The 25,087-nt window shown below is 37.4% G+C and overlaps 1 protein-coding gene across 1 annotated transcript in view; it reads left to right on the forward strand.

The window, feature by feature from the left end:
• The window catches only part of CSRNP3 (cysteine and serine rich nuclear protein 3), a 111,159-nt gene that overhangs the window by 60,585 nt on the left and 25,487 nt on the right, over positions 1-25,087 (forward strand). Inside the window, exon 2 of the mRNA XM_053689992.1 lies at positions 14,876-15,135. Within this exon, the coding sequence (XP_053545967.1) occupies positions 14,876-15,135 (260 nt within the window). The remainder of the gene's footprint in view (positions 1-14,875; positions 15,136-25,087) is intronic.

Below are 25,087 nucleotides of genomic sequence, written 5' to 3' on the forward strand. Positions count from 1 at the left end.
CACGAGGGGAGGGCAGTTTGGTGCCTATTTAAGGCCTGCATTTTCACATTGTTGATTTGTCAGAGGAAGGGACTGTTGCTGTCCCGAAACGTCACTAGTTTGAATTAAAACTTTTTGTCACAGTTGGAACTGTTCAGTGAGTGCTTTTTTACTACATTCTATTATTAACCTTATAGCACCCTGACAAGCTGCAAAAGTTGGTGAGAGTGCACTTACACCACTGTTTTGTATGTGTATGTGTATATATATATATATATATATATATATATATATATATATATATATATATATATATATATATATATATATATATATATATATATATATATATATATATATATATATATATATGTGTGTGTGTGTGTAAAAAATCAACATAGCTTAGCCTGCAAAAAGTTATAGGGGGACTCTTCTGTTTTTAAGGCACTTTCTACATGATGTGGATTGTTTTAACATGTTAAGTATTTGTATATTTTAAGAAAGCAGTAATTTTTTATAAAAATAGTTTATAATACAGATACATGTTGAAAATAGCAGACAATTTTTTATAAGTCGTCCCAAGAAATTTCAAGGTCGTCCGGGTCCACTGGACGACTGGGTTTTTCAACCTCTGCGTGTGTGTGTGTGTGTGTGTATGTATGTATTTTATTATTATTATTTTTTTTTATCCATAATGTATTGTGAAACGTGTATTACTGCTAAAGTTTACATTCGTAGACATAGACGTAAAAGCTGGTAAAATTCTTGTATGTATGTATTTACGCCATCTCCTAATGGTTAAAGCACCCCACACAAGCTCAAGTGTACTCATGTCAGTGTAATGGAGTTGTATATTTAAAGCCAGGGAGTCTCATTCTATTATGAAGAGAAAAAGCAGGAATGATTCAGACCATTAAAACAAAGGACTGTAGTATTAGGGCCAGTCAATATTGGGACACCTTGTAAGTTGTTGACTGGCTAAGTAGAATATGGCCATATTGTGTGACTAAGATCACAATTGTATTTAAAAGAATAGATGTTTTTGCAATGTTTTGCAGCATTTATAAAAATGTGTTTATTTGCAAATGAACACACACACACATACTTGTTGCTGTATACTCCTTATCTAAGACTTTTTAACATATGCCATTTAGCAAAGACGTTAACACCCTTTTAAGGACCAATAAGGAGAGACATGATAGAAATCCAAAGTATTTATACCTGACCCTTCACATCTCCTATGAAAATTAACTGAACCTGGGAGAAATTTCAAGTGGTTTGTAATTACAATAACAATATTTCTCAAATGGATGGAGGCAGAGAGTTGTAGCCCTTTAATGTCTGCCACTGCCTGGGTTTGTCAAAATACTCACACTAATTGCTATTTCATCATTTTTAGACCAGGATTGAATGGCAGGGCCAGAGTCTGGGATACAGAGAGGCTAGTTCCATTCAGTGGCGTATGGGCAGTTTGAAGCCAATGTACTCACAGGGCCAGATCATATGGTCCACAGATGCAAATTGGTAGGTTTTAGGTGGTCCCCATTTTCACTTTGTAAAGCCATTGTATTTATAGGTAAATGAGGGACAATGGGAAGAAACTCAATAACTAGAAAAGTGCTGCATTTTGTTCTAGCACAATTGGTAGCACCTCATTGCCTGGTAAAAAATTATATCTGTGTCCCATCTATTTCAATAAAGCATATTTGTAACATGCAAGTACACATTTACAGGCATATCTTGGAAATATTGTGGATTCAGTTCCAGACCACCGCAATAGAGCGAGAGACACAATTTTTTTTGGTTTTCCAGTACATATAAAGGCTATGTTTACAATATACTGTAGTCTATTAATTGAACAATAGCATTATGTATTTTTAAAAAAAATGTACATAACTTAATAAAAAAATAGTTTATTGCCAATGCTAACTATCATATGAGCCTTCAGTGAGTCTGAATCTGTTTGCTGATGGTATGCATATGTGTATATATGTTGTTGGAAAAATGGTGCAGATAGACTTGCTTGACACAGGGTTGCCACAAAACTTAAATTTGTAAAAACCGCAATATGTTCGAAGTGCAATAAAATGAGGTACGCCTGTATATGTCTGTTTGTAAAATAACTTAAATTTCTTTGCAGATATGGTTGCTTTAATGTAAAGTTTTGGTGTCAAAAGACCACGGAGGTCTGAGGGAGGGCTGTTGACCCCAAAACATTGCATTAAATGATTCCGATAGGGCATGCAATTTTAAACAACTTTCCAATTTACTTTTATCAAATTTGCTTTGTTCTCTTGGTATTCTTTGTTAAAAGCTAAACCTAGGTAGGCTCATATGCTAATTTCTAAGCCCTTGAAAGCCATCTCTTATCTCAGGGCATTTTGACAGTTTTTCAAAGCTAGAGGGCGCTAGTTTATGTGTGCCATATAGATAACATTGTGCCATATAGATAACATTGTGCCATATAGATAACATTGTGCATTGTGCTCACGCACACAGAGTTACTTAGGAGTCAGTACTGATTGGTTTAAATGCAAGTCTGTCAAAATAACTGAAGTAAGGGGGCAGTTTGCAGAGTCTTAGGTACAAGGTAATCAGAGGTAAAAAGTATATTAATATAACCTTGTTGGTTGTGCAAAACTGGGGAATGGGTAATAAAAGGATTATCTATCTATTTAAACCATACAAATTCTGGAGTAGAATGTCCATTTTAATAATGTATGGTAAAAAAAAATGGCAATATAGTTTCATTTATTTAATTTGTCACTTTTTTTTTTTTTTTTTTTTTTTTTTTTTTTATTATAAAGGCATATGAAACCCCAATTTTTTTTTGTGTGTGATTCAGACCATTTTAAAATAGTTTGTAAATTACTCCTATTCTACAAATTAGTAGTAATATTCTACAAATGTTGAAGCGATACCCAGGTAGGCATCTGGAGCACTAAATGGAAGTAAATATTGCTGCCATCTAGTGTTCTTGCTAGTGGATAACATTTTTGCAAAACTGTTGCTTTATAGTGCTCCAAAGAAAAAGAAAAATTGATAATAGAAGTAAATTAGAAAGTTGTTTAAAATCAGATGCTCTATCTGAATCATGAAAGACACATTTTTTATTTCATATCCCTTTTAGCTCTAAAAATGTCCATTAGAAGGGCAGATTTTAGCTATATTAGCCACAGTTATTGGTTACGCACTCTAGCAACCCATTTCTAACTGTCCTTAATAGCCTCAGAGGATAAGGAAACCTAGTTTACAACATGGCAGAGACAATTGCTTTATAGACACTAAAACGTTACACTTCTAATACTTAAACAGTTAATATGCTTTTTAAAAAAATGAAAGCTGTGTATAATTTTCAGACTAGTCTTTGCTTTGAATTAGCATTTTTCCTTCTTAGAGCAATTTTTGCAATAACCAAGGCACCCTAGTCAGTATCCCATTGTATTTTGTACGAGTGTTGGAGAGGTTTTGTTTCTCTTAGTAGCATTTTTGGAAGTTTTCACACCAGCTAAAAAAAAAAAAATCTATGTGAAACGATGGGATACCCCTGATATAAGCCAAATTGGGATACATTTTAATAACCTTTAGTTAATAAAAATTTCTCTCTCGCCAAGCCCAGAACTTGTAACTAAACACCATCCAGACCTCAAATAACAAACATAAAAAATTGATTTCCCAAGGTATTGTCACACTTACAGTGTGGATAGACTGATAATGAAACTGCTACTTCTTGTGTGCAAATTAAACCGAATTATTTTAGAACGTGCAGCAGTTTTTTCCAATCCTGCAATAAACTTTCCAGAAATTATTTAAGGTAAAAAAAACAGTTGCACAGCATTAATTTAAATGCAATTTTGATTGTTTACATATCTGTTTCATTCCACTATTTTAAATGTGGGTTTGTTTTTCTCTTTTAACCCCTTCCTGTCTGGACTTATTTGTTTACATCGTAACTTTGTACCAATGTAGACAAATAAGTAAGAAGTAACATTGCATGAACGATCGCGTGATTTCAATGATGGGATTGTGTCTGCGGGGAGTGCCTGACACTAGACACGCCCTCCAGCATGCGATCCCCTTCAGTACAGCCATATGGCTAGGATGCTCTATGGCGTCCTAAGGGTTCTAAAGCTAAGTGAAGTTAGGATGGCATAGAACGTCCTAAGGGCAGGTAGGGGTTAAATAAGTTGCATTTGAAACCTTTTTTTAAAAAAACAACACTTTTAAATATAATTTTAAAACCACATTTTTTAACATCCCTACTTACAATATATGGGGATGATCACTACTGAGAAGGAATTACCCACCTCCCGCATCTATTCACGCTTCAACACACTCAGTTCTTGTAAAAGACAGACCAGTTGTTTAGCTAAAGTAGCACACTGCTGGGTACAGAATAGATTGTGAAGGCAAAATTAAACTAATGCAAACACTGGGTTAAAATACTATAATAGTAATCTATCAGTCTCCATAGCAAAAAGTCAAAATTTAAACTTCCATGATTCAGATAGAGTATGTAATTTTAAGATTTACTTCTATTTTCAAATGTGCTTCATTCTCATGGTATCCCTTGTTGAAAAAGAATATGCACATATCCTACACTAGTGGGACCTAGCTGCTGATTGGTGCCTGCACACATTTCTCTTTTGATTGGCTTACTAGATGTGTTGCTCTAGCTGCCAGTAGTGCAATGCAGGTCCTTCAGCAAAGGATAACAAGAGTGAAACAAATTTGATAAAAGTATATTGGAAATGTATTTAAAATTTTATGTTCTATCCAAACCATGAAAGAAAATGTTGGGGGTTTTCTGTCCCTTTAACTGGCTGTGGCTAGGGTGAGTGACAGCAGAAGGGATGGATCTTGCTGAGCAGGGAGGCGTGTCAGTCTTATTAGCTAGACTGAGAGGGAAGAGCATGGCGTATATTTGGGGAGTGCACAATAGATGCTAGGGATATACATTGCGGGTTGGCTGTCACTCATGGCATTTGGCTTTTTTTGGAGCTTAATTTATTCTTGTGAAAGTTTAAAACACTAGATCTGGGTTTGCACTTATGTTTGGTGAAAGTTCAACACACAAGAATAAATCTGTCATCTAAAACAGACAAATGCCATGAGTTTCCAGCACCTTGTGCATTTGAATCCTAATTTAGGGACCGAATGCACATCCCTAGTAGACACTGTAGTTGACGTTTAGATTGATCCATCTAAATAGAAACACCATTATTGTTTTAGAATGCATGACCCAGCCACAGAGCTAAACCATAGCTGCTTCTGTTTGCAAGCAAAGGCGACTAATACCCCTGGAGCTAATTTGCAGTCTAATAAAGTGTGATGAATTGGATGGAAACAATACAAATATCATGATAAAGTAGTGTCCCCCTTAACTCTCCATATGTTTAACCCCTCGACATTCATACAGAGCTGAAGTACACAGTGACATAAAGCTTTGCACTTGCAGCCATTTTTAGCACCTAATAGGTTACTTGTTTTCTGTGCCAACTATTACTGAATATATATTGATTTAAAAACAATCCTAGAAACAGATGTTTATTATATTATTTATAAAATTATGAATAAGCCAATGGGGGGGGACAACAAATAAACTTGGTGATTTACTAAATTTGGAGGGCTTCTCAGATAAGCGAATTAACTGAATGTAGGTATGAGTAGCATGATTATTTGTAATGTATACTCTACAAAAAATGGAAATGTATGGCTACTAATTTTTTGGGTTGAATCCAAGAATACAAACTTTTTTATTTTTGATCTTAATTTTACTTTAAAGTCAAAATTAAAATTAAGTGTTGAACACTGAACTTCAAAAGATTACAACTTTTTTTTTTAATTGATATAAGTAGACGACTGAAATGGTGACAATTATGGTTACCTAAACCATTCCAGATTTTGTATTATTATTATTTTTAAAATGATTGAAAAGACGTGTTTTTGTAATAGTACAAGGAAAATTATAATTTTTAGACAAGGCTACAGCAAAATCCCAGTAATAATGGCAGACAGCTGTATCTTTTGGGTAGCATATTCCTAGCTTGGTTTTGGGGAAGAAAGTTTAATTCCAAGAATATAAAGCTTAAAGAACATTTTAGTTTTACATGTGTTTTATGTCCTCTTAATCTTTAGAGTATTTAATTTTAAAACAAATGCCCTTTATTTACTATGTTTCACCAGGGAATGGACTCTGCCTAGATCAATATGTCAAGGGAAAGTGTAAGACATAGGGTCCAGGTGTCTGATTTCAGGTCTAATTCAAGCCTGTATCTGATATCGGTGGGTTGCCAGGGCCATGCATCTGACGTTCTCTTGGCATCAAAGATTGCGTGATATTTTGCTATATAAGTGTCTATGATTTGAAATTTTAGGACATCATGTTTAGGGGTCTTTTCAATCATAATATATACAAAGGGTAATTGATATATGGAATAACGGCAAAAGGGACAAATGCAGTTAAGGCATTAAAAGAACAATTGGCATACGTAAAAGCATTCCAGAGACATATACCCTACATATACAGGTTAGGATTCTACAAAGTTTTTATATGGAGAGCTCTTGACCTTGTGGTTACATATGGGTGTATGTTTAAATTTTAATATTATTATGACTAATACAAATCAAATCCAATTACTCAAATTTAGTTTTTTGCATACCCAGTTAACTTAAATTATGATTCATGCTGTGCATTTTTAATACGATTTATTCCTGTGTAATCTTACATCATACAAATTTTATGTTTTTGGTGAACAGTTTTTTTTTTTTAGTTACAATTTTTGATGCACCTTAAAAATGCAATTTTTTGCAGAGTATTTTTGTGTGTGGTTTAATTATTCATTTTTTTATGATTTTTTTCATTTACGATTTTTATTGTACGCTTTTGTAATGTATGCATCTCCATCCCATAAGAAAATGCAGTACACGCCTCTTAGTGAAACACCCTGGGAAATAGAAGAACTGGTGAGCATTCTTATAGAATTTTACCAGCCTAGAGACCTTTTTTAGAATTGGGCCCATAGTGTTAAGTTGTTGCTTTGGAAAGCTCAACAGAGATAATTTCAGAAATATTGTTTACATTTGGGCTATTTTTCTTGCCCTGTGATCTTTGCGCCTTGAAATCATCATAACCGTGAGCTATTATTTAGTTCCTGACTCATGTGAAATTCAGTGGCAACGCTACTCACTCCTCATAAGTCCATTGTTGAAGTGATTGGTTGTCAATTCTGGATTGAGGATGAGATGAGATACATGAGGACTGTTCCATATTGACCTGAGGTTCAGCATTAACAGCAATTCAGTGGATTGAGTGTTGGTACAGACAGGCAGCACTTAGAGCTGGTGGATCGAGCTTCAGGCCTTCTCAACTAGATAATCCGTTATTGTTGTGTTTATTTCCCCAGCAAATGCTGCACTTACTCTGCTGGAGGTAAGGTAGGTATGGAAACCAATTTATTGTGATGTAGAACAGAAGTAAGACCAGAACTTGCAATCCTGATGGGTGTGCAAGCTGCTAAAGCTGCTGACAAACTTGTAACATCAGAGAACATCAATGTAGAAGCACCACTCCAATAAAATCAATTTCTTATAAAAGAATAAAATAGTACAATGTTTCACGGGCACCACTACCCTTAATCCTGTACATACATTTCATGTGTGCAACCATGCTTTAAATACCCTTTTCTTCATCCAGTGTGGGTTGTGATATCCCCAGATGCTAGCCTGCTAGGTTGCGGTGCAGTCTGGGGGTCTGGGAGCTCAGGGAGTTTGGCCTCTTCATAAGGTGGGCTTACCAATAAATGTTTTGGAACTTTGTGCAATCTTCATGACTCTTCAGATTTGTCCCAACCCCAGACACAAATCTTCTCTTCTGAGATTCCAGTCAGACAATGTCACGGCAGTGGCTTATGCCAATCAGGGAGGAACTCGGTCCCTTAGTGGTGAGGAAATTTCCTGCATCCTCAATTGGGCAGAACACTATCATTGCAGGATTTCTGCAATCCATATTCCAGGTGTGGACAATTTGGAGGCAGCCTTTGTGAGTCGCACAATCTCTTCACCCAGGAGAATGGTCTCTGAACCAGGAAGTGTTCAACAAAACTTTTAGATGTTTGGGTCTGCCGGGGGTTAATCTCATGGCCTCCCATTTGAATAACAAACTGCCTCAGTATTGTGCCAGATTTCAAGACACTTGGGCAAGTCTGATAGGACGTCCTAGTGGTTCCTTAATCATTCAACCTGATCTACACATCTCCTCTGTGTTGCTATCTAGCAGGAATAAGCCTCTGCAATTCTGATTACTCCGGCATGGTCTTGGAGGATTTAGTTTGCAGATCTGGTGCAGATGTCCTCATGCCAAACTTGGAGGATTCCTCTAAGAAAGAATCTCCTCTTTCAAAGGCCTTTCTTTTATTAAGATCTCTGCATTTTATGACATGGCAATTGAATGCTTAATTCTGTCTGGTAACAGGTTTCCGAGTCTGAACCAAGATAACAAAAACCTTGTCAGAAACTTTTCAGACATAATCATGAAGTCTGTAAAACCTTTTTTTTTTTTTTTTTTTGTGTGGTGTACTCACAAAAGTTACAGTTGGAATTTATTTTAGAAGTCATTGAGTTCTTAGATTAAGATTTATCAGCCAGTTATTTAAAGGGCTAAATTATTGGTCTTTGTTTTGTTTCATAAGATGATGGCTAAAATTCCTGACGTTGCTTCCCCAGGCTCTGATTTTAGAATTTAAAACAGTTATGTGTCCAGTTTCTCCTCCTTGGAATCTGAATCTGGTTTTGAGGGTTATTATTATTTATTATCGGTTATTTGTAGAGCGCCAACAGATTCGGCAGTGCTATATACATAGGCAGAATACAAGGAAACACTTTATAGAGATCAGACGGGTAGAGGGCTCTGCCAAGAGTTGCACTGTTGTAGTTAGCTCTAAAGAAGGTGATTTACAAACAGCATGGCTCTTAACCTTACATGCTAATGGGGTTCAAGGGGATAGCAATGGAGGAGTGGAAATGGTATAAAGAAAGGTTAATGTAGGTTGTATGCATCCCTGAACAGTAGAGTCTTTAGGGATCCATTGACTTTTTCAAAACTAGGGGAGAGTCTTGTGGAGCGAGGCAGAGTTCCACTAGACGGGAGCAAGTCTGGAGAAGCCCTGTAAGTGGAAGTGTGAGGCGGTAACAAGAGGAGGAGAGTATGAGGTCATGAGGAGAGCAAAGGGGATGGGAGGGAGAGTATCTGGAGACAAGGTCTGAGATATAGAGGGGAGCAGTGCAGTTGAGGGCTTTGTATGTCAGGTTGAGAATTTTGTGTTTAATCCTGGAGGAAAGAGAAAGCCAGTGAAGGGATTGGCAGACAGGTGCAATACCCCAACAGAAAGTGGTGATGGGCAGAGGATGCCCCAGAGAAGGCTACACTAAAGGTACGGGTTGACGGGTAGGAAGAGAACCACAAGAGGGCTGTGTCACAAATGCGGAAGGATTGGAGGTTTTGGAGCAAAAGAGGGTGGTCAGCAATATCAAAGGCTGCAGACAGATCAAGGAGGATAAGCAGAGAGAAGTGGCCTTTTGATTTTGCTGTAAGTAGGTCATTGGTAACCTTAATGATTGTCTCTGTGGAGTGATGGGGATGAAATCCAGATTGCAGTGGGAGTTTAATGTAAGGAAATGGGATAGGCGTGCATATACTAGCTTTTCGAGAAACTTTGAGGCAAGAGGGAGTAGGTAAATAGGGCGGTAGTAGTATGGGGAGTTTGGATCAAGAGAAGGTTTTTGATAGGTGTGACCACTGCATGTTTCAGATATGAGGGAAATATACCGGTGCTGAGGTAGAGGTTGAAAATGTGTGTGAGTATAGGGGTAAGGGTAGAAGAGAGGGAGGAGAGCAGCTTTGAGGGGATAGGGTCAAAAGGACAGGTAGTGAGGTGAGAGCTCAGTAACAGGGGAGAAAGCTAAATGTATGGCTGTGTGGGTTGTGGTTGATTGCGAGTGTTGGAGGGGGTAAGAGAATGTAAGTATGTTGAGAGCTGATTTTGTTTCTAGTGGAGTCTATTTTGTTGAAGTGGCTGGCAAAGTCTTGAGCTGACAGATGTTGTATTAGGGAGTGGGCAGAGAAGAATATTGAAATTTTGGGTTTGAAGAAAAATTAGAGAAAAGAGTAGAGAAGTAATGTTGTTTATAGAGATTAAGGGCAGAATAGTAGGAATTCAAAATGAACTTGTAATGAAGGAAATCAGCTGAACTCAAAGATTTTCTGCAGTACGGGAACATCTGCGTAGGTACCGTGTCGGAGGAGTATGCCAGGACTGAGGATGAGTGTGATTTCCGAGCAATGGTAAGAGGGGCCAGATTGTCAAGGACCGATGTAAGGGTGGAATTATAGTGGCAGATAGATTGGTCAGGGCAGGAGAAGGAGGAGATGGATGGGAGGAGAGGTTCAAGGGATTAGCAAGCTGTTGCTGATCTAATGACATAATGCTTAGAAGGAGGGGAGAGTTGTAGGGAGGGATGAGATGTTGCAAGTGAGGAGATGGTGCTCAGAAAGTGGAAAAGGAGTTAGTGAAGTTTGAAATAGTGCATCGATAGCTAAAGATCAGGTCAAGGGCGTAACTATCTTTTGTGAGTGGGAGAGTCAGTCCTTTGTGACAAACCAAAAGAGGAAGTGAGTTGCAGAAGTTGTTTTGAAGAAGAAGCAGCAGCATTGTCAAGAGGGATGTTGAAATCGCCAAGAATGAGGGCAGCGTTGCCTGAGGAAAGGAAATAAGGTAGCCAGACAGCCAAGTGATCTAGAAATTGAGTTGAGGAGCCAAGGGGTTGGTATATGACTACAACGCGTATAGAGAGGGGAGAGAATAAGCGAATCATGTGGGTTTCGAATGAGGAAAAATGCGAGGGAAGAGATGGGATGTATTTGTTGTAAGGTGCAATGAGAGGAAAGTAAAATACTTACACCACCTCCTTCTCTATTAACTCACCTAGGAGTGTGGCTGAAGTGGAGACCCCCCTGTGACAGAGCAGCAGTGGATGCTGTGACTAGGAGAGAGAGACAGGTTTCCGTTAGAGCCAGAAGGTTGAGGGAGTGGGAGATAGAGGTCATGTATAGAAGTGAGCTTGTTGCAAACGGAGCGAGAGTTCCAGAGTGCACAAGTAAAGGGGTAGTGGCTTTAGATGCAAAAGGACTTTAAGTAAGGTTACCAGAGTTTTGTTTTCTGAGTCTATGGAATGGTACACATGGATGTGCATGGCTAGGAAGTTGTTGGGGGCTAGGATTAGGGGAGATGTCACCAGCAGCTAGTATAAATAAGAGGGAGAGTGACATGAGATACAGATTTGCAGCAATTAAACTGTTTTTGAGGCGAGGTGCAGGGGGGAGAGAGAGTGTTTAGGAATAGATAAAGTTCATGAGTACAAAAGTAAGGTGAGTTTAAGAGAGATGGGCTAATGAACAGTGTAGGTGGTGAGGGTGAAGGAGTAATTGAATAAAGTAGTTTGTTATAGAGACAAGAAGTAGCAAAAAGGAATATAAAGATATTGAACATTTTTTTACAAAAGTGTGAACCAATTATACACACAAGACAGTATTATAGCAGCACTTGCATAAGGAAACAATGAGATACATAGAACACAATATTATAAGAGTACTTGCCTTATGTCTTGCCCCTTGTCCAATTCTTGTATATTTCTTATCTTATGCCTCACTTATAAAATGTTCACTTTAGAAATGGGAACATATGTTATTGTAACAATGCATACTGCCCAGGCAATGCACCCCCAGTGCAATGCACAGCTCAAGCTAGTGTTAAATATATAGGGGCCAAATTATCAAGCTCCGAAACGTAAGTTATGAGGCGCTCTGAGGTGGCAGACAGACATCCTCGGAAATCAACCCGATCCAATACGATTGGGTTGATTGATACCCCCTGCTAGCGGCCGATTGGCTGTTTCACCAGAACTGCTGGTGCAATGATAAATGCAGAGAGCATATGCTGTCCGCATTTATCGATGTGCAGCGGACATGATCTGCAATATCGGATCATGTCCGCTCACATCATGATAAATAGGCCCCATAGGTAGGGCAGTCACTAAATCTAATCCACTAAATTACTTAATTGCTAAGTCAAAAGACAATTTAAAAAGCCAATTGAAAGTTAGATTCTGGTCAGGTCAAAGTGATATAAGTAAAGATAAACAAGACAGTAACATTTTGAGGAGGTGGGAGCTATGGCATATAGCAGCTATAAATTTTAAGAATAATAGCAGGTATTGATAAGGATTAGACAATTAACAAAACATTAGAAGTAAGACATTGGGATAACATTACAATAAATTCAGGACTTAATTAAAACCTAAAATCATTTGCTCATATATATATATATTCACATACCGAGAGGGCACTAGAATGCAGTGAATAGGTTGCAGATGAGCAGGATACTATTCACGTACCAAGAGTTACAGGAGAGGAGAGAGCACTAGAATGCAGTGAATAGGTTGCAGATGAGCAGGGATACTATTCACGTACCAAAAGAGTTACAGGAGAGGAGAGAGCACTAGAATGCAGTGAATAGGTTGTTGATGGTTCTTCAAACTCCTTTTGAGCCAACGCATGGTTTGGACCTTTAGCTTTTATCTTGAAAGTTACATTTTCTTGCAGCTATTTCTTCGGCTAGAGAGTCTCTGAACTCTCCCGGTTTGTGTTGCGCACGTCCCGATTGATTTTTTTTTTTTTTCAGGATAAGGCTGTTCTTCCCACTAGCTATTCTTTTCTTCCTAAGGTGGTATCCAGAGATACTATCAATCAGGAAATGTGGTTCTTTCTTTTTTCCATCTCCTAAGAATTTCTAAGGAGTTTCTACTTCACAACTTAAGTGTTATAAGAGCTCTTAAATATTATGTTGAAGCCACAAGGATTTGACTTTCTTCTTTTCTCTTTAAGTTGTATCACTTTGATGTGTTTGCTTCTTCTGAGATTGCCTTTGGCAGGAAACTTCTGTGGGCCATAGTGCATGAATAGTAATGTCCTACCTTCACTGTTTGTTGTACCCCCAACTATTCACAGTGGTCTTTTGGACTCAACAGCTTGGGTATTGATTCCTACATGTAATGGCTTGTGGACTCTCACCCGTGGCCGGACTTTTGGCCGACGGACACTTGGCCGAAACACAAGTGGCTGTCACATAACAGTCCGGCCAAGAGATAGATAGATAGATAGATAGATAGATCAATAGATGCAATAGATGCAATAGATACGATAGATAGATTTGATAGATAAATAGATTTGATAGATAGTTTCCCAGACAGAGAATTACAAAACGTGTGGCCTGGGACCCATGGTAAGGTTCCCAGAGGCAGTTGCGGCGCCCGAGGCTCTGATTAGAACAGAGCACTCTGGAACGTATCTGCCCTCGGCCGAAATCGGAACATTCTTTAGCTTTCTGTCTGTCAGCCAATTGTCTGTCGGCCAAATGTCCGTCTGCCAAATGTCCTTCTGCCAAATGTCTTTCTGCATTTTGTCAGAGCACCACTCTCACCATCTGATAAAAGAAAACAAAATGTATGCTTACCAGATGATTGATTAATTTCTTTCATTTTTGGTGAGAGTCCACAAGTTCGGCCCTTTATTTTTTGTTTAGGTAGCAGCTTGTTTTGCCCTTCTTTGCCTCACTTTCTTAACTACTTTTTTTATTTCCTCATCTACTTGGCTATATGTATGACTGAGGATCATGGTAAGCGGGAGGGATTTAAAGCTATGGTGTGTTGGGGTGTGGAGGCAAATTTTCCCACGTGATAGCTTGTGGACTCTCACCATCCATGAAAGAAATTAATTTATAAGGTAAGCATAGTTGTTGTTGTTTTTTAATAGATATATAGACATATATAATATATAATAAATATATATATATATATATATATATATATATATATATATTTATTTTTATTTTTTTTGTGTTACACTAAACAATTATATAACCTAATTCTTACTTTCTCAAGAATGTATTAACACTACCAATAAAGAGCAATTACTTCAAACAATCTATAACCCACTTAGACAGGTGTTGAATCCTAAATAAAGAAAAACAGTATGGTGGATTTAAAAACAAAAAACAAAAACGGACTAAATACAAGTTTATACCAGTACCTGTATTCTTCAGACATGCAAGCTGCTAGAACTGCTGCATATAGCTCCAAAATTCACAATAACCACAAATTACAGCAACACTGGATTTATTATTATTATTGTTTTCCAAAGAAATCCTTTGTTCAGCCCACAGGAAAGCAAAATGACAAGTGTTTTAAGGCTTACATGATATCCAAAAAATTTATTTCGTCATTCAGATACAGAATACAATTTTAAACAACTTTCTAATTTACTTCTATTATCAAATTTGCTTCACTCTCTTGGTATCCTTTTGTTAAAGAAGCAACAAAGCACTACTGGGAGCTAGCTGAATACATTGGTGAGCCAATAACATGAGGCATATATCTGCAGCCACCAATCAGAAACTCCTAAGTCTACCAAGGTATCCTTTTCAACAAAGGATATCAAGAAAACAAAAAATATGAGATAATAGATTTATAATATATTTAAAATCACATACTCTATCTGAAATATGAAAGGAATTTGGGTTTCATGACCCTTTAATTATGTAAAGTAAGCCCAAAAAGTTGTCATTTTTCTTCCTTGGGATTTCTTTGGGGGGAAAAAAGTGCTGCTGTAATTTGTAGATATTGTTTAAAAAAAATAAATAAAAAAAAAAGACTTTTAATCTACTGAACAATTTTTCTCATTTAGTAGCAGTTAAACTAAAATCCTTCCTAAAATAGCCCAACTATTAACACTACATTTTTGTAATTCTAATAAAATTAGACAATTTTTTTTACTATTTTTCAGCATCTTCAATCCTAAAGCGAGAGAAACGCCTGAGAGCTAAGAATGTCCGTTTCAACTGCGTCACAGTTTATTATTTCACAAGAAGACAAGGATTCACAAGTGTGCCTAGTCAAGGAGGAAGTACGCTGGGTATGTCTAGCCGTCACAACAGTATACGCCAATACACACTTGGAGAGTTTGCGATAGAACAAGATAAGTTACATAAGGAGATGTTGCGAGATCACCTTAGAGAAGAAAAACTGAACTCACTCAAACAAAAGGTAAAGTGTGTGTGTGTGTGTTTTAAAAAATATATTATTATTATTATTATAATAATAAAATATTAAAAACAAATCTGCTAAATTGTGTGTATATATGTATGTGTATGTATGTGTGTGTGTATATATATATATATATATATATATATATATATATATATATATATATATATATATATATATATATATATATATATATATATATATATATATATATATATATATATATATATATATATATACACACACACAGTCAGTAATTCCCCTTGGCATCAGCTGGTTTTATTTTCAGCAGCACTAGGAAGATAAGTGAAATAACACTACTTATTATGTTCTAGCAGATTGGTTTTATCAGCTATTCTTACTATGTCTGATTTTAATTTCTTTCATGTAATTAGCAAGAGTCCATGAGCTAGTGACGTATGGGATATAAAATCCTACCATGAGGGGCAACGTTTCCCAAACCTTAAAATGCCAATAAATACACCCCTCACCACACCCACAATTCAGTTTTACAAACTTTGCCTCCCATGGAGGTGGTGAAGTAAGTTTGTGCTAGATTTCTACGTTGATATGCGCTTCGCAGCAGGCTGAAGCCCGGTTTTCCTCTCAGAGTGCAGTGAATGTCAGAGGGATGTGAAGAGAGTATTGCCTATTTGAATACCATGGTCTTCCTCTAGGGGATCTATTTCATAGGTTCTCTGTTATCGGTCGTAGAGATTTCTTTTCCAACCTCCCTTTTCAGATCGACGATATACTCTTATATACCATTACCTCTACTGATTCTCGTTTGAGTACTGGTTTGGCTATCTACTATATGTAGATGAGTGTCTTAGGGTAAGTAAGTCTTATTTCTATTTATGACACTCAAAGCTATGGTTGGGCACTTTATAATGTAAAGTTCTAAATATATGTGTTTAAACTTTATATTTGCCATGATTCAGGATAATCAGTATTCCTTCATTCAGACTGTCAGTTTCATTTTTTTGGGAAAATGCATATACATTTTATTTTTCTTACCTTAAATTTTCAATTGACTTTTTTTCAAAAATTGCGGGCTGTTAGGCTCGCGGGTGCAGAAAATGCTTCTATTTATTGCATCATTTTTTGGCGCGAGACTTTTTTGGTGCAAAAATGTAGTCATTTCCGGCGTCATAGTTTGCGCCCGGAAGTTTTCACGTAATTGCATCATTTTTTGACGTATGTGTATTGCGGACGTTTTTTGGTGCCAAAAAATATGGGCGTCATTCTTGGTGCCAAAATATGTGGGCGTTATACTTGGCGCCAAAAATGTGGGCGTCATACTTGGCGTCAGTTTTTTTCACATTATTTCAGTCTCACTTTTTAGTTGCTTCTGGTTTTCTAGAGGCTTGTTTCATTTTGCATTTTTTCCCATTCTTGAAACTGCCATTTAAGGAATTTGATAATTTTGCTTTATATGTTGTTTTTTCTTTTACATATTGCAAGATGTCACTACCTGACCCTGGATCAGAATCTACTTCTGGAAAAGCGCTGCCTGATGTCGGTTCTACCAAAGCTAAGTGCATTTGTTGTAAACTTTTGGTAACTGTTCCTCCGGCTGTAGTTTGTGTTAGTTGTCATGATAAGCTATCAAACGCAGATAGCATTTCCATTAGTAATAATCCATTACCTGTTGTTATTCCTTCAACATCTAATGTTCAGGATGTTCCTGTTAATGTTAAAGAATTTGTTTCTAATTCTATTCAGAAGGCTCTGTCTGTTATTCCTCCTTCTAGTAAACGTAAGAGGTCTCTTAAAACGTCACATATTTCGGATGAATTTTTAAATGACCACCATCATTCTGACTTATCTATTTCTGATGAGGATCTATCTGGTTCAGAAGATTCTACCTCAGATAGTGACACTGATAAATCTTCATATTTGTTTAAGATGGAGTTTATTCGTTCTTTACTTAAATAAGTGTTGATTGCATTAGATATGGAGGAGTCTAGTCCTCTTGATATTACAACTAATAAGCCTTTAAATTCAGTTTTTAAACCTCATGTAGTAATTCCAGAAGTTTTTCAAGTTCCTGGTGCTATTTCAGAAGTAATTTCTAGGGAATGGAATAGTCTGGGTACTTAATTTTCTCCTTCTCCAAGGTTTAAGAAATTGTACCCTTTGCCATCTGATAGGTTAGAGTTTTGGGAGAAAATCCCCAAAGTTGATGGGGCCATCTCTACTCTTGCTAAACGTACTACTATTCCTACGGCAGATAGTACTTCGTTTAAAGATCCTTTAGATAGGAAGCTTGAATCCTTTCTAAGGAAGGCTTATTTATGTTAAGGTAATCTTCTTAGACCTGCTATTTCTTTGGCTGATGTTGCTGCAGCTTCAACTTTCTGGTTGGAGGCTTTAGCGTAACAAGTGTCAGACCATAATGCTTATAGCATTGTTAAACTCCTTCAGCATGCTAATCACTTTATTTGTGATGCCATTTTCGATATCATTAGAATTGATGTCAGGTATATGTCTTTAGCTATTTTAGCCAGAAGAGTTTTATGGCTTAAGTCTTGGAATGCAGATATGACTTCTAAGTCAACTTTGCTTTCTCTTTCTTTCCAAGGTAATAAATTATTTGGTTCTCAGTTAGACTCAATAATTTCAACTGTTACTTGGGGGAAGGGAGCCTTTTTACCTCAGGATAAAAAATATAAAGGTAAATATAGGGCTGCTAATCGTTTTCGTTCCTTTCGTCAGAATAAGGAACAAAAGCCTGACCCTTCCTCTAAAGGAACAGTTTCCGTTTGGAAACCTTCTCCAGTCTGGAATAAATCCAAGCCTTTTAGAAAGTCAAAACCAGCTCCCAAATCCGCATGAAGGTGCGGCCCTCATTCCAGCACAGCTGGTAGGGGGCAGGTTACGATTTTTCAAAGATGTTTGGATCAATCTGATTCAAAGTCTTTGGATTCAGAACATTGTTTCACAAGGGTACAGAATAAGTTTCAAGGTAAGACCGCCTGTGAGAAGATTCTTTCTTTCACGTATTCCAGTAAACCCAGTAAAGGCTCAAGCGTTTCTGAAAAGTGTTTCAGATCTGGAGTCAGCTGGGGTAATTGTGCCAGTTCCAGTTCCAGTTCTGGAACAGGGCCTGGGATTTTATTCAAATCTGTTCATTGTTCCAAAGAAAGAGAATTCTTTCAGACCAGTTCTGGATCTAAAAATATTGAATCGTTATGTAAAGATACCAACATTCAAGATGGTGACTATAAGGACTATTCTGACTTTTGATCAGCAAAGGCATTATATGTCCACAATAGACTTACAGGATGCATATCTTTATATTCCAATTCATCCGGACCATTATCGGTTCCTGAGATTCTCTTTTCTAGGCAAGCATTACCAGTTTGTTTCTCTTCCTTGGCCTAGCAACAGCTCCAAGGATCTTTTCGAAGGTTCTCGGTGCCCTTCTTTCTGTAATCAGGGAGCAGGGTATTGTGGTATTTCCTTATTTGGACGATATCTTGGTACTTGCTCAGTCTTTACATTCTGCAGAATCTCGCACAAATCAACTTGTGTTGTTTCTTCAAAGACATGGTTGGAGGATCAATTTACCAAAGAGTTCCTTGATTCCTCAGACAAGGGTAACCTTTTTGGGTTTCCAAATAGATTCAGTGTCCATGACTTTGTCTCTAACACTAAAGAGATGTCTGAAATTGGTTTCAGCTTGTCGAAACCTTCAGTCTCAATCTTTTCCTTCGGTAGCTTTGTGCATGGAAATTTTAGGTCTCATGACTGCTGCATCGGACGCAATCCCTTTTGCTCGTTTTCACATGAGACCTCTCCAGCTTTGTATGCTGAACCAATGGTGCAGGGATTATACAAAGATATCACAATTAATATCCTTAAATCCCAATGTTCAATCTTCTCTGACTTGGTGGTTGGATCACCATCGTTTAGTTCAAGGGGCCTCTTTTGTTCGTCCAACCTGGACTGTGATCTCAACAGATGCGAGTCTTTCAGGTTGGGGAGCTGTATGGGGATCTCTGACAGCGCAGGGGGGTTGAGAATCTCAGGAGGCGAGATTACCAATCAACATTTTGGAACTCTGTGCAATTTTCAGAGCTCTTCAGTTCTGGCCTCTTCTGAAGAGAGAATCGTTTATTTGTTTTCAGACAGACAATGTCACAACCGTGGCATATGTCAATCATTAAGGGGGGACTCACAGTCCACAGGCTATGAAAGAAGTATCTCGGATACTTGTATGGGCTGAATCCAGCTCCTGTCTAATTTCTGCAGTTCACATCCCAGGTATAGTCAATTGGGAAGCGGATTATCTCAGTCGAATGGTCTCTTCACCCAGAGGTATTTCTTCAGATCGTTCAAATCTGGGGACTTCCAGAAATAGATCTGATGGCCTCTCATCTAAACAAGAAACTTCCCAGGTATCTGTCCAGATCCAGGGATCCTCAGGCGAAAGCAGTGGACGCGTTGTCACTTCCTTGGAATTATCAACCTGCTTATATCTTTCCACCTCTAGTTCTTCTTCTTCCAAGAGTGATTTCCAAAATCCTAATGGAGCGTTCGTTTGTACTGCTGGTGGCTCCAGCATGTCCACACAGGTTTTGGTATGCGGATCTCGTTCGGATGGCAAGTTGCCATCCTTGGACACTTCCGTTAAGGCCAGACCTTCTGTCTCAAGGCCATTTTTCCATCAGGATCTCAAATCATTAAATTTGAAGGTATGGAGATTGAACGCTTAATACTTAGTCATAGAGGTTTCTCTGACTCAGTGATTAATACTATGTTACAGGCTCGTAAATCTGTGTCTAGAAAGATCTATTACAGAGTCTGGAAAACTTACATTTCTTGGTGTTCTTCACATAAATTCTCTTGGCATTCTTTTAGAATTCCTAGAATTTTACAATTTCTTCCAGATGGTTTGGATAAGGGTTTGTCTGCAAGTTCATTGAAAGGACAAATCTCTGCTCTTTCGGTTCTTTTTCACAGAAAGATTGCTAATCATCCTGATATTCATTTTTTTGTACAGGCTTTGGTTCGTATCAAGCCTGTCATTAAGTCAATCTCTCCTCCTTGAAGTCTTAATTTGGTTCTGAGGGCTTTACAGGCTCCTCCGTTTGAACCTATGCATTCTCTGGATATTAAATTACTTTCCTGGAAAGTTTTGTTCCTTTTGGCCATCTCTTCTGCTAGAAGAGTTTTCTGAGTTATCTGCTCTTTCTTGTGAATCTCCTTTTCTGATTTTTCATCAGGATAAGGCGGTGTTGCGGACTTCATTTAATTTTTTACCTAAAGTTGTGAATTCTAACAACATTAGTAGAGAAATTGTTATCCCTTCATTGTGTCCTAATCCTAAGAATTCTCTGGAGAGATCTTTACATTCTTTGGATGTAGTAAGAGCTTTGAAATATTATGTTGAAGCTACTAAAGATTTCAGAAAGACTTCTAGTCTATTTGTTATCTTTTCTGGTTCTAGGAAAGGTCAGAAGGCTTCTGCCATTTCTTTGGCGTCTTGGTTAAAGTCTTTGATTCATCATGCTTATGTGGAGTCGGGTAAATCCCCGCCTCAAAGGATTGCGGCTCATTCTACTAGGTCAGTTTCTACTTCCTGGGCTTTTAGGAATGAAGCTTCTGTTGATCAGATTTGCAAAGCAGCAACTTGGTCTTCTTTGCATACCTTTACTAAATTCTACCATTTTGATGTTTTTTTTTGAAGCAGTTTTTGGTAGAAAAGTACTTCAGGCAGCTGTTTCAGTCTGATTCTTCTGCTTATAATTTCAGTTTTTTTCATTATAAGATTAAAACTTTTTGATTTGGGTTGTGGATTACTTTTTCAGCGGAATTGGCTGTCTTTATTTTATCCCTCCCTCTCTAGTGACTCTTGCGTGGAAGTTCACATCTTTGGTATCTGCTATCCCATACGTCACTAACTCATGGACTCTTGCTAATTAGATGAAAGAAAACATAATTTATGTAAGAACTTACCTGATGAATTCATTTCTTTCATATTAGCAAGAGTCCATGAGGCCCACCCTTTTTGTGGTGGTTATGATTTTTTTGTATAAAGCACAATTATTCCAATTCCTTATTTTTGATGCTTTCGCTCCTTTCTTATCACCCCACTTCTTGGCTATTCGTTAAACTGAATTGTGGGTGTGGTGAGGGTTGTGTTTTTATAGGCATTTTAAGGTTTGGGAAACTTTGCCCCTCCTGGTAGGAATGTATATCCCATACGTCACTAGCTCATGGACTCTTGCTAATATGAAAGAAATGAATTTATCAGGTAAGTTCTTACATAAATTATGTTTTTTGTAGGACTTGCCAGATTTCTATTTTTTATGGGGGATAAACAATGTTAAAAAACAAATCTTTTCTGTATACATTGTATCTAGATATATAAACAGATTATTCTACAGAATTAAAAGTTAGATATAAAATTATAGATAAAAACATGAATGTGAAAAAAATAAAATGTGTGTGCTGCAAATTCACAGGGATTATGTTCCCCATAATTCATTTTACTTGCTGGAGTATATCAAATTTACAAATAGCTCATTTTATATCAGCAATTGAAGTAGCTGAATTTGCCTGTAGTATCCCTAGCTATACTGAAAATTTCTATACATAAAAGGACAGTTAAGTCAAAATTAAATGGTTCAGCTCGGGCATGCAATTTTAAACAACTTTCCAATTTACTTTTATCAAGTTTGCTTTGTTCTTTGGTATTCTTTGTTGAAAGCTAAATCTAGGTAGGTAGGCTCAAACTGATTTCTAAGCCTTTGAAGGCCGCCTCTTATCTCAGTGGATTTTGACAGTTTTTCAGTTAGACAGCGCTTGTTGTGTGCCATATAGATAACATTGTGCTCACTCCAGTGCAGTTATTTATTAGTCAGGACTGGTTTGAATGCAAAAGAACTGAGATAAGGGGGCAGTGTATCTGTTTGGTATACAGAGATAAGCATTTGTGTGTAGATGTTTTATGGTGTCAAAGAACAAAACCATCTATTTCATATACAAAATTAAACATAAAGAAGCAATTTCTCATATGTTTTTATACTTTGCTGCTGGTATAAGAAATAATTGGAAACATTTTACGGTATAATGCCCCTCTAACGTACAGTGCCTCCATTCATTAAAATGACTTCTCAGGGAACCCACAGCACAGCACCCACAGAGGCAATGGATACCCCATACGCATGCCAATATTAAGGCAGTCTCCTTTTCCACTAAAGTCTGTAGGAAAACAAAGGAAGAGGCTCACACACACGACACACACAGGACACACACACACGACACACACACATTTTTATTAATTAAAGGAACAGTATATACAAATTTTCATAACTGCATGTAATGGACACTACTATAAAGACTAATATGCACAGATACTAATCTAAAAATCCAGTATAACACAGTTTAAAAACTTACTTCTAGCTACCTTTTTTTATAAGAGCTAAAGTGTGAGTTTATAACACCCACTGCAAGTGGGAAATAGTAGACCCCCCCTTTCCTCTGCATATAAAAACTCTTTACACAAACAGGAGCAAGCTCAAGTAGGTATACATCGGTATTCTCCTAAAACTTGGAGGCTTGGATAAAAATAAGCAAAACTGTACTTAAAAAAAAACAAAACAAAAAAAACAACTGTATAGGCTATATAAATGGATAATCTACAAAACATTTATGCAAAGAAAAAAGTAGTTTATTAATGTCCCTTTTTTAGAAACCTATATAAGAACAAGTCGTCTGGACAAATGTCTTCTCCATCCTTGGATGGCTGCTCTGACATTTCATAAATATGTTTCCTGTTGTTTTTATGCTTATGCTAAGAAAATTTAATTGTCAATTTACATTTTGTTAATAGAACTATTTTATGTTTAAATCTTTTTTTTTTTTTTTTATTATTATAATATTTCTTGATCGTGTACAAAGCAGAAAGAATTTAGGAACAAGCTGTATAATATTAACATATAACAGTTCCAACATATCTAAATGTTATGCCCCCCAGTTCCTCCCATATATCTTAATACACTTCATATTTCCAGGGGACACATTCTTGAATGTAGAGGATCCTGCAAAATAAATCAATTATCAAATTCTACAAATCGGCTATCTGTATTGGAATCTGCTCTAGAAAAGTTGTTAAATATTTGTCTCTTTGTGAACCTCATAAACCATAATAAAGCAATAAATATAGAGTATGCTGAAAGGTTCTTATCTCTAATAACGATCAGATAAACATGGCTCTAGAAAGAGCCAGGGGGGGAAGGAGGGGGAAAGGGGGGGGCAGACAGCTTTCCCACTCCCAGCGGCCCTCCAAAGCCTACAGGAGATGTTCAGACTCGGTGCTCAAGAATCAGATTGGGTTACATGTTCCCTTCTGGAGGGTGTCGAATTACTAATCCAATAGTACCATATTTTCAGAAATGAAGCCCTAGTGTTTAAAGTGTCCGCCGCAGATTCATACATGGTATAAGTGTAACAAATTTTATTGTGTATTTCTGACCATGGAGGGGAGCTTATCTTCCAATACATCACAATGCAGACCCTTGTCACTGTATACAGAATTCTAATAAACGTGTTAATATATTTATGGAATTTATCTATGTGTTCATGTAGTAACGCCTGTTGAATAGTAAGGGTAACCTCCTCCTCTAGTAGCTGACTAATAAGAGTGGAGAGTTTCTGCCAAGTCCTCTGTATCTCCCTACAGTCCCACGACATATGTTTGTATGACCCTAGTTCACCGCACCCTCTATAACATAAGTTACTGCCGTTTGAATACATATGAGCTGTCCTCATTGGGGTAAGATACCATCTAAATATAGTCTTTGTGATGTTTTCTTTTAGATCCATGCTAATTAAACCCTTATCAGCTTCCTGGATCATTTCCTCCCACTCCTGTACTCCTTTTAAGTATATTCAGGTCTTTCTCCCATGCCCTGATTACCAAGGATTTGGTTCTGTTTGGAGGTTTCTGCAACGTTATGTATATTCTTGAAATATTGTGTTTGGTCCTTGTCAAGCTTGCGCCACATGTCTCTAACACCGTTGGTTGCCCATATTTTATTCCTTAAGGAAGGTATGCAGAGAGGAGCGCAATTGGAGATAAAGGTACCAATTAAGTTTTATGGGTGCAAGTTTTGACTGCAGCTGTATAAAAGGAAACAACTGTCCCCCCTTCACTACGTCCGCCAACCTGTAGAGTCCCTTGTCTTCCCATTTGGCAACCAGCATGCGAGAGTCGCCCGTTAGAAAACATCTAATTGAGGTCAGTAAAGAATATTTAGGAAACAAGTCTGCTCTCTTAAGTGTCTCTATCCATATCTTTGTAGTCAGGTCTGAAGTGTATGCATTAGCATGTATCTTAACTGAGTGAATAGGATGCGTGTCCCATAAGACTGAGTCTCTTTCTTCCCATCCTCCCATCTCCAAAAACACCCAGGTAGCTTCCTCCAATCTCCTCATGAAACAGGAGTCTTGGGCTAGTCTAGCAGCCCTGTAATATTTCAGAAGATCCAGAGCACCCACTCCCCCCGCAGCTCTGCTTCTGCAGATCACTTGTTTCGCTATTCTAGCCGATTTCGGTCCCCTTATAAAAGCTAATATGTCAGCCTGTATTTTAATAATATCTGATTTGACCAGTTTAAAGGGGAGGGCTTTAAAAAGATACAAAATTTGCGGTAGCATGTTCATTTTAACTAACGCTACTCTCCCCATCAAAGAGAAACCGCACAATCGCCTCTTCAAAAGGTCTTTTTTGAACTGATTAAGGAGAAGGGTTGTAGTTATACTTATATAAAAGTTGCATCTGAAGTGGGAGATTAATGCCCAAGTATCTAAGTGTTTTGGCAACCCATCGAAACTCAAAGTTAAGTTCAATTATTTTTCGTGTATGTAAGGGGAAGGCCACCGGCAGGAGTTCGCTTTTTTCCATATTTATTTTATATCCCGATATGCTTGAAAAATCGGT

Source organism: Bombina bombina, chromosome 1 (assembly GCF_027579735.1).
Source record: "Bombina bombina isolate aBomBom1 chromosome 1, aBomBom1.pri, whole genome shotgun sequence".
In the NCBI taxonomy this organism is placed as follows: Eukaryota; Metazoa; Chordata; class Amphibia; order Anura; family Bombinatoridae; genus Bombina; species Bombina bombina.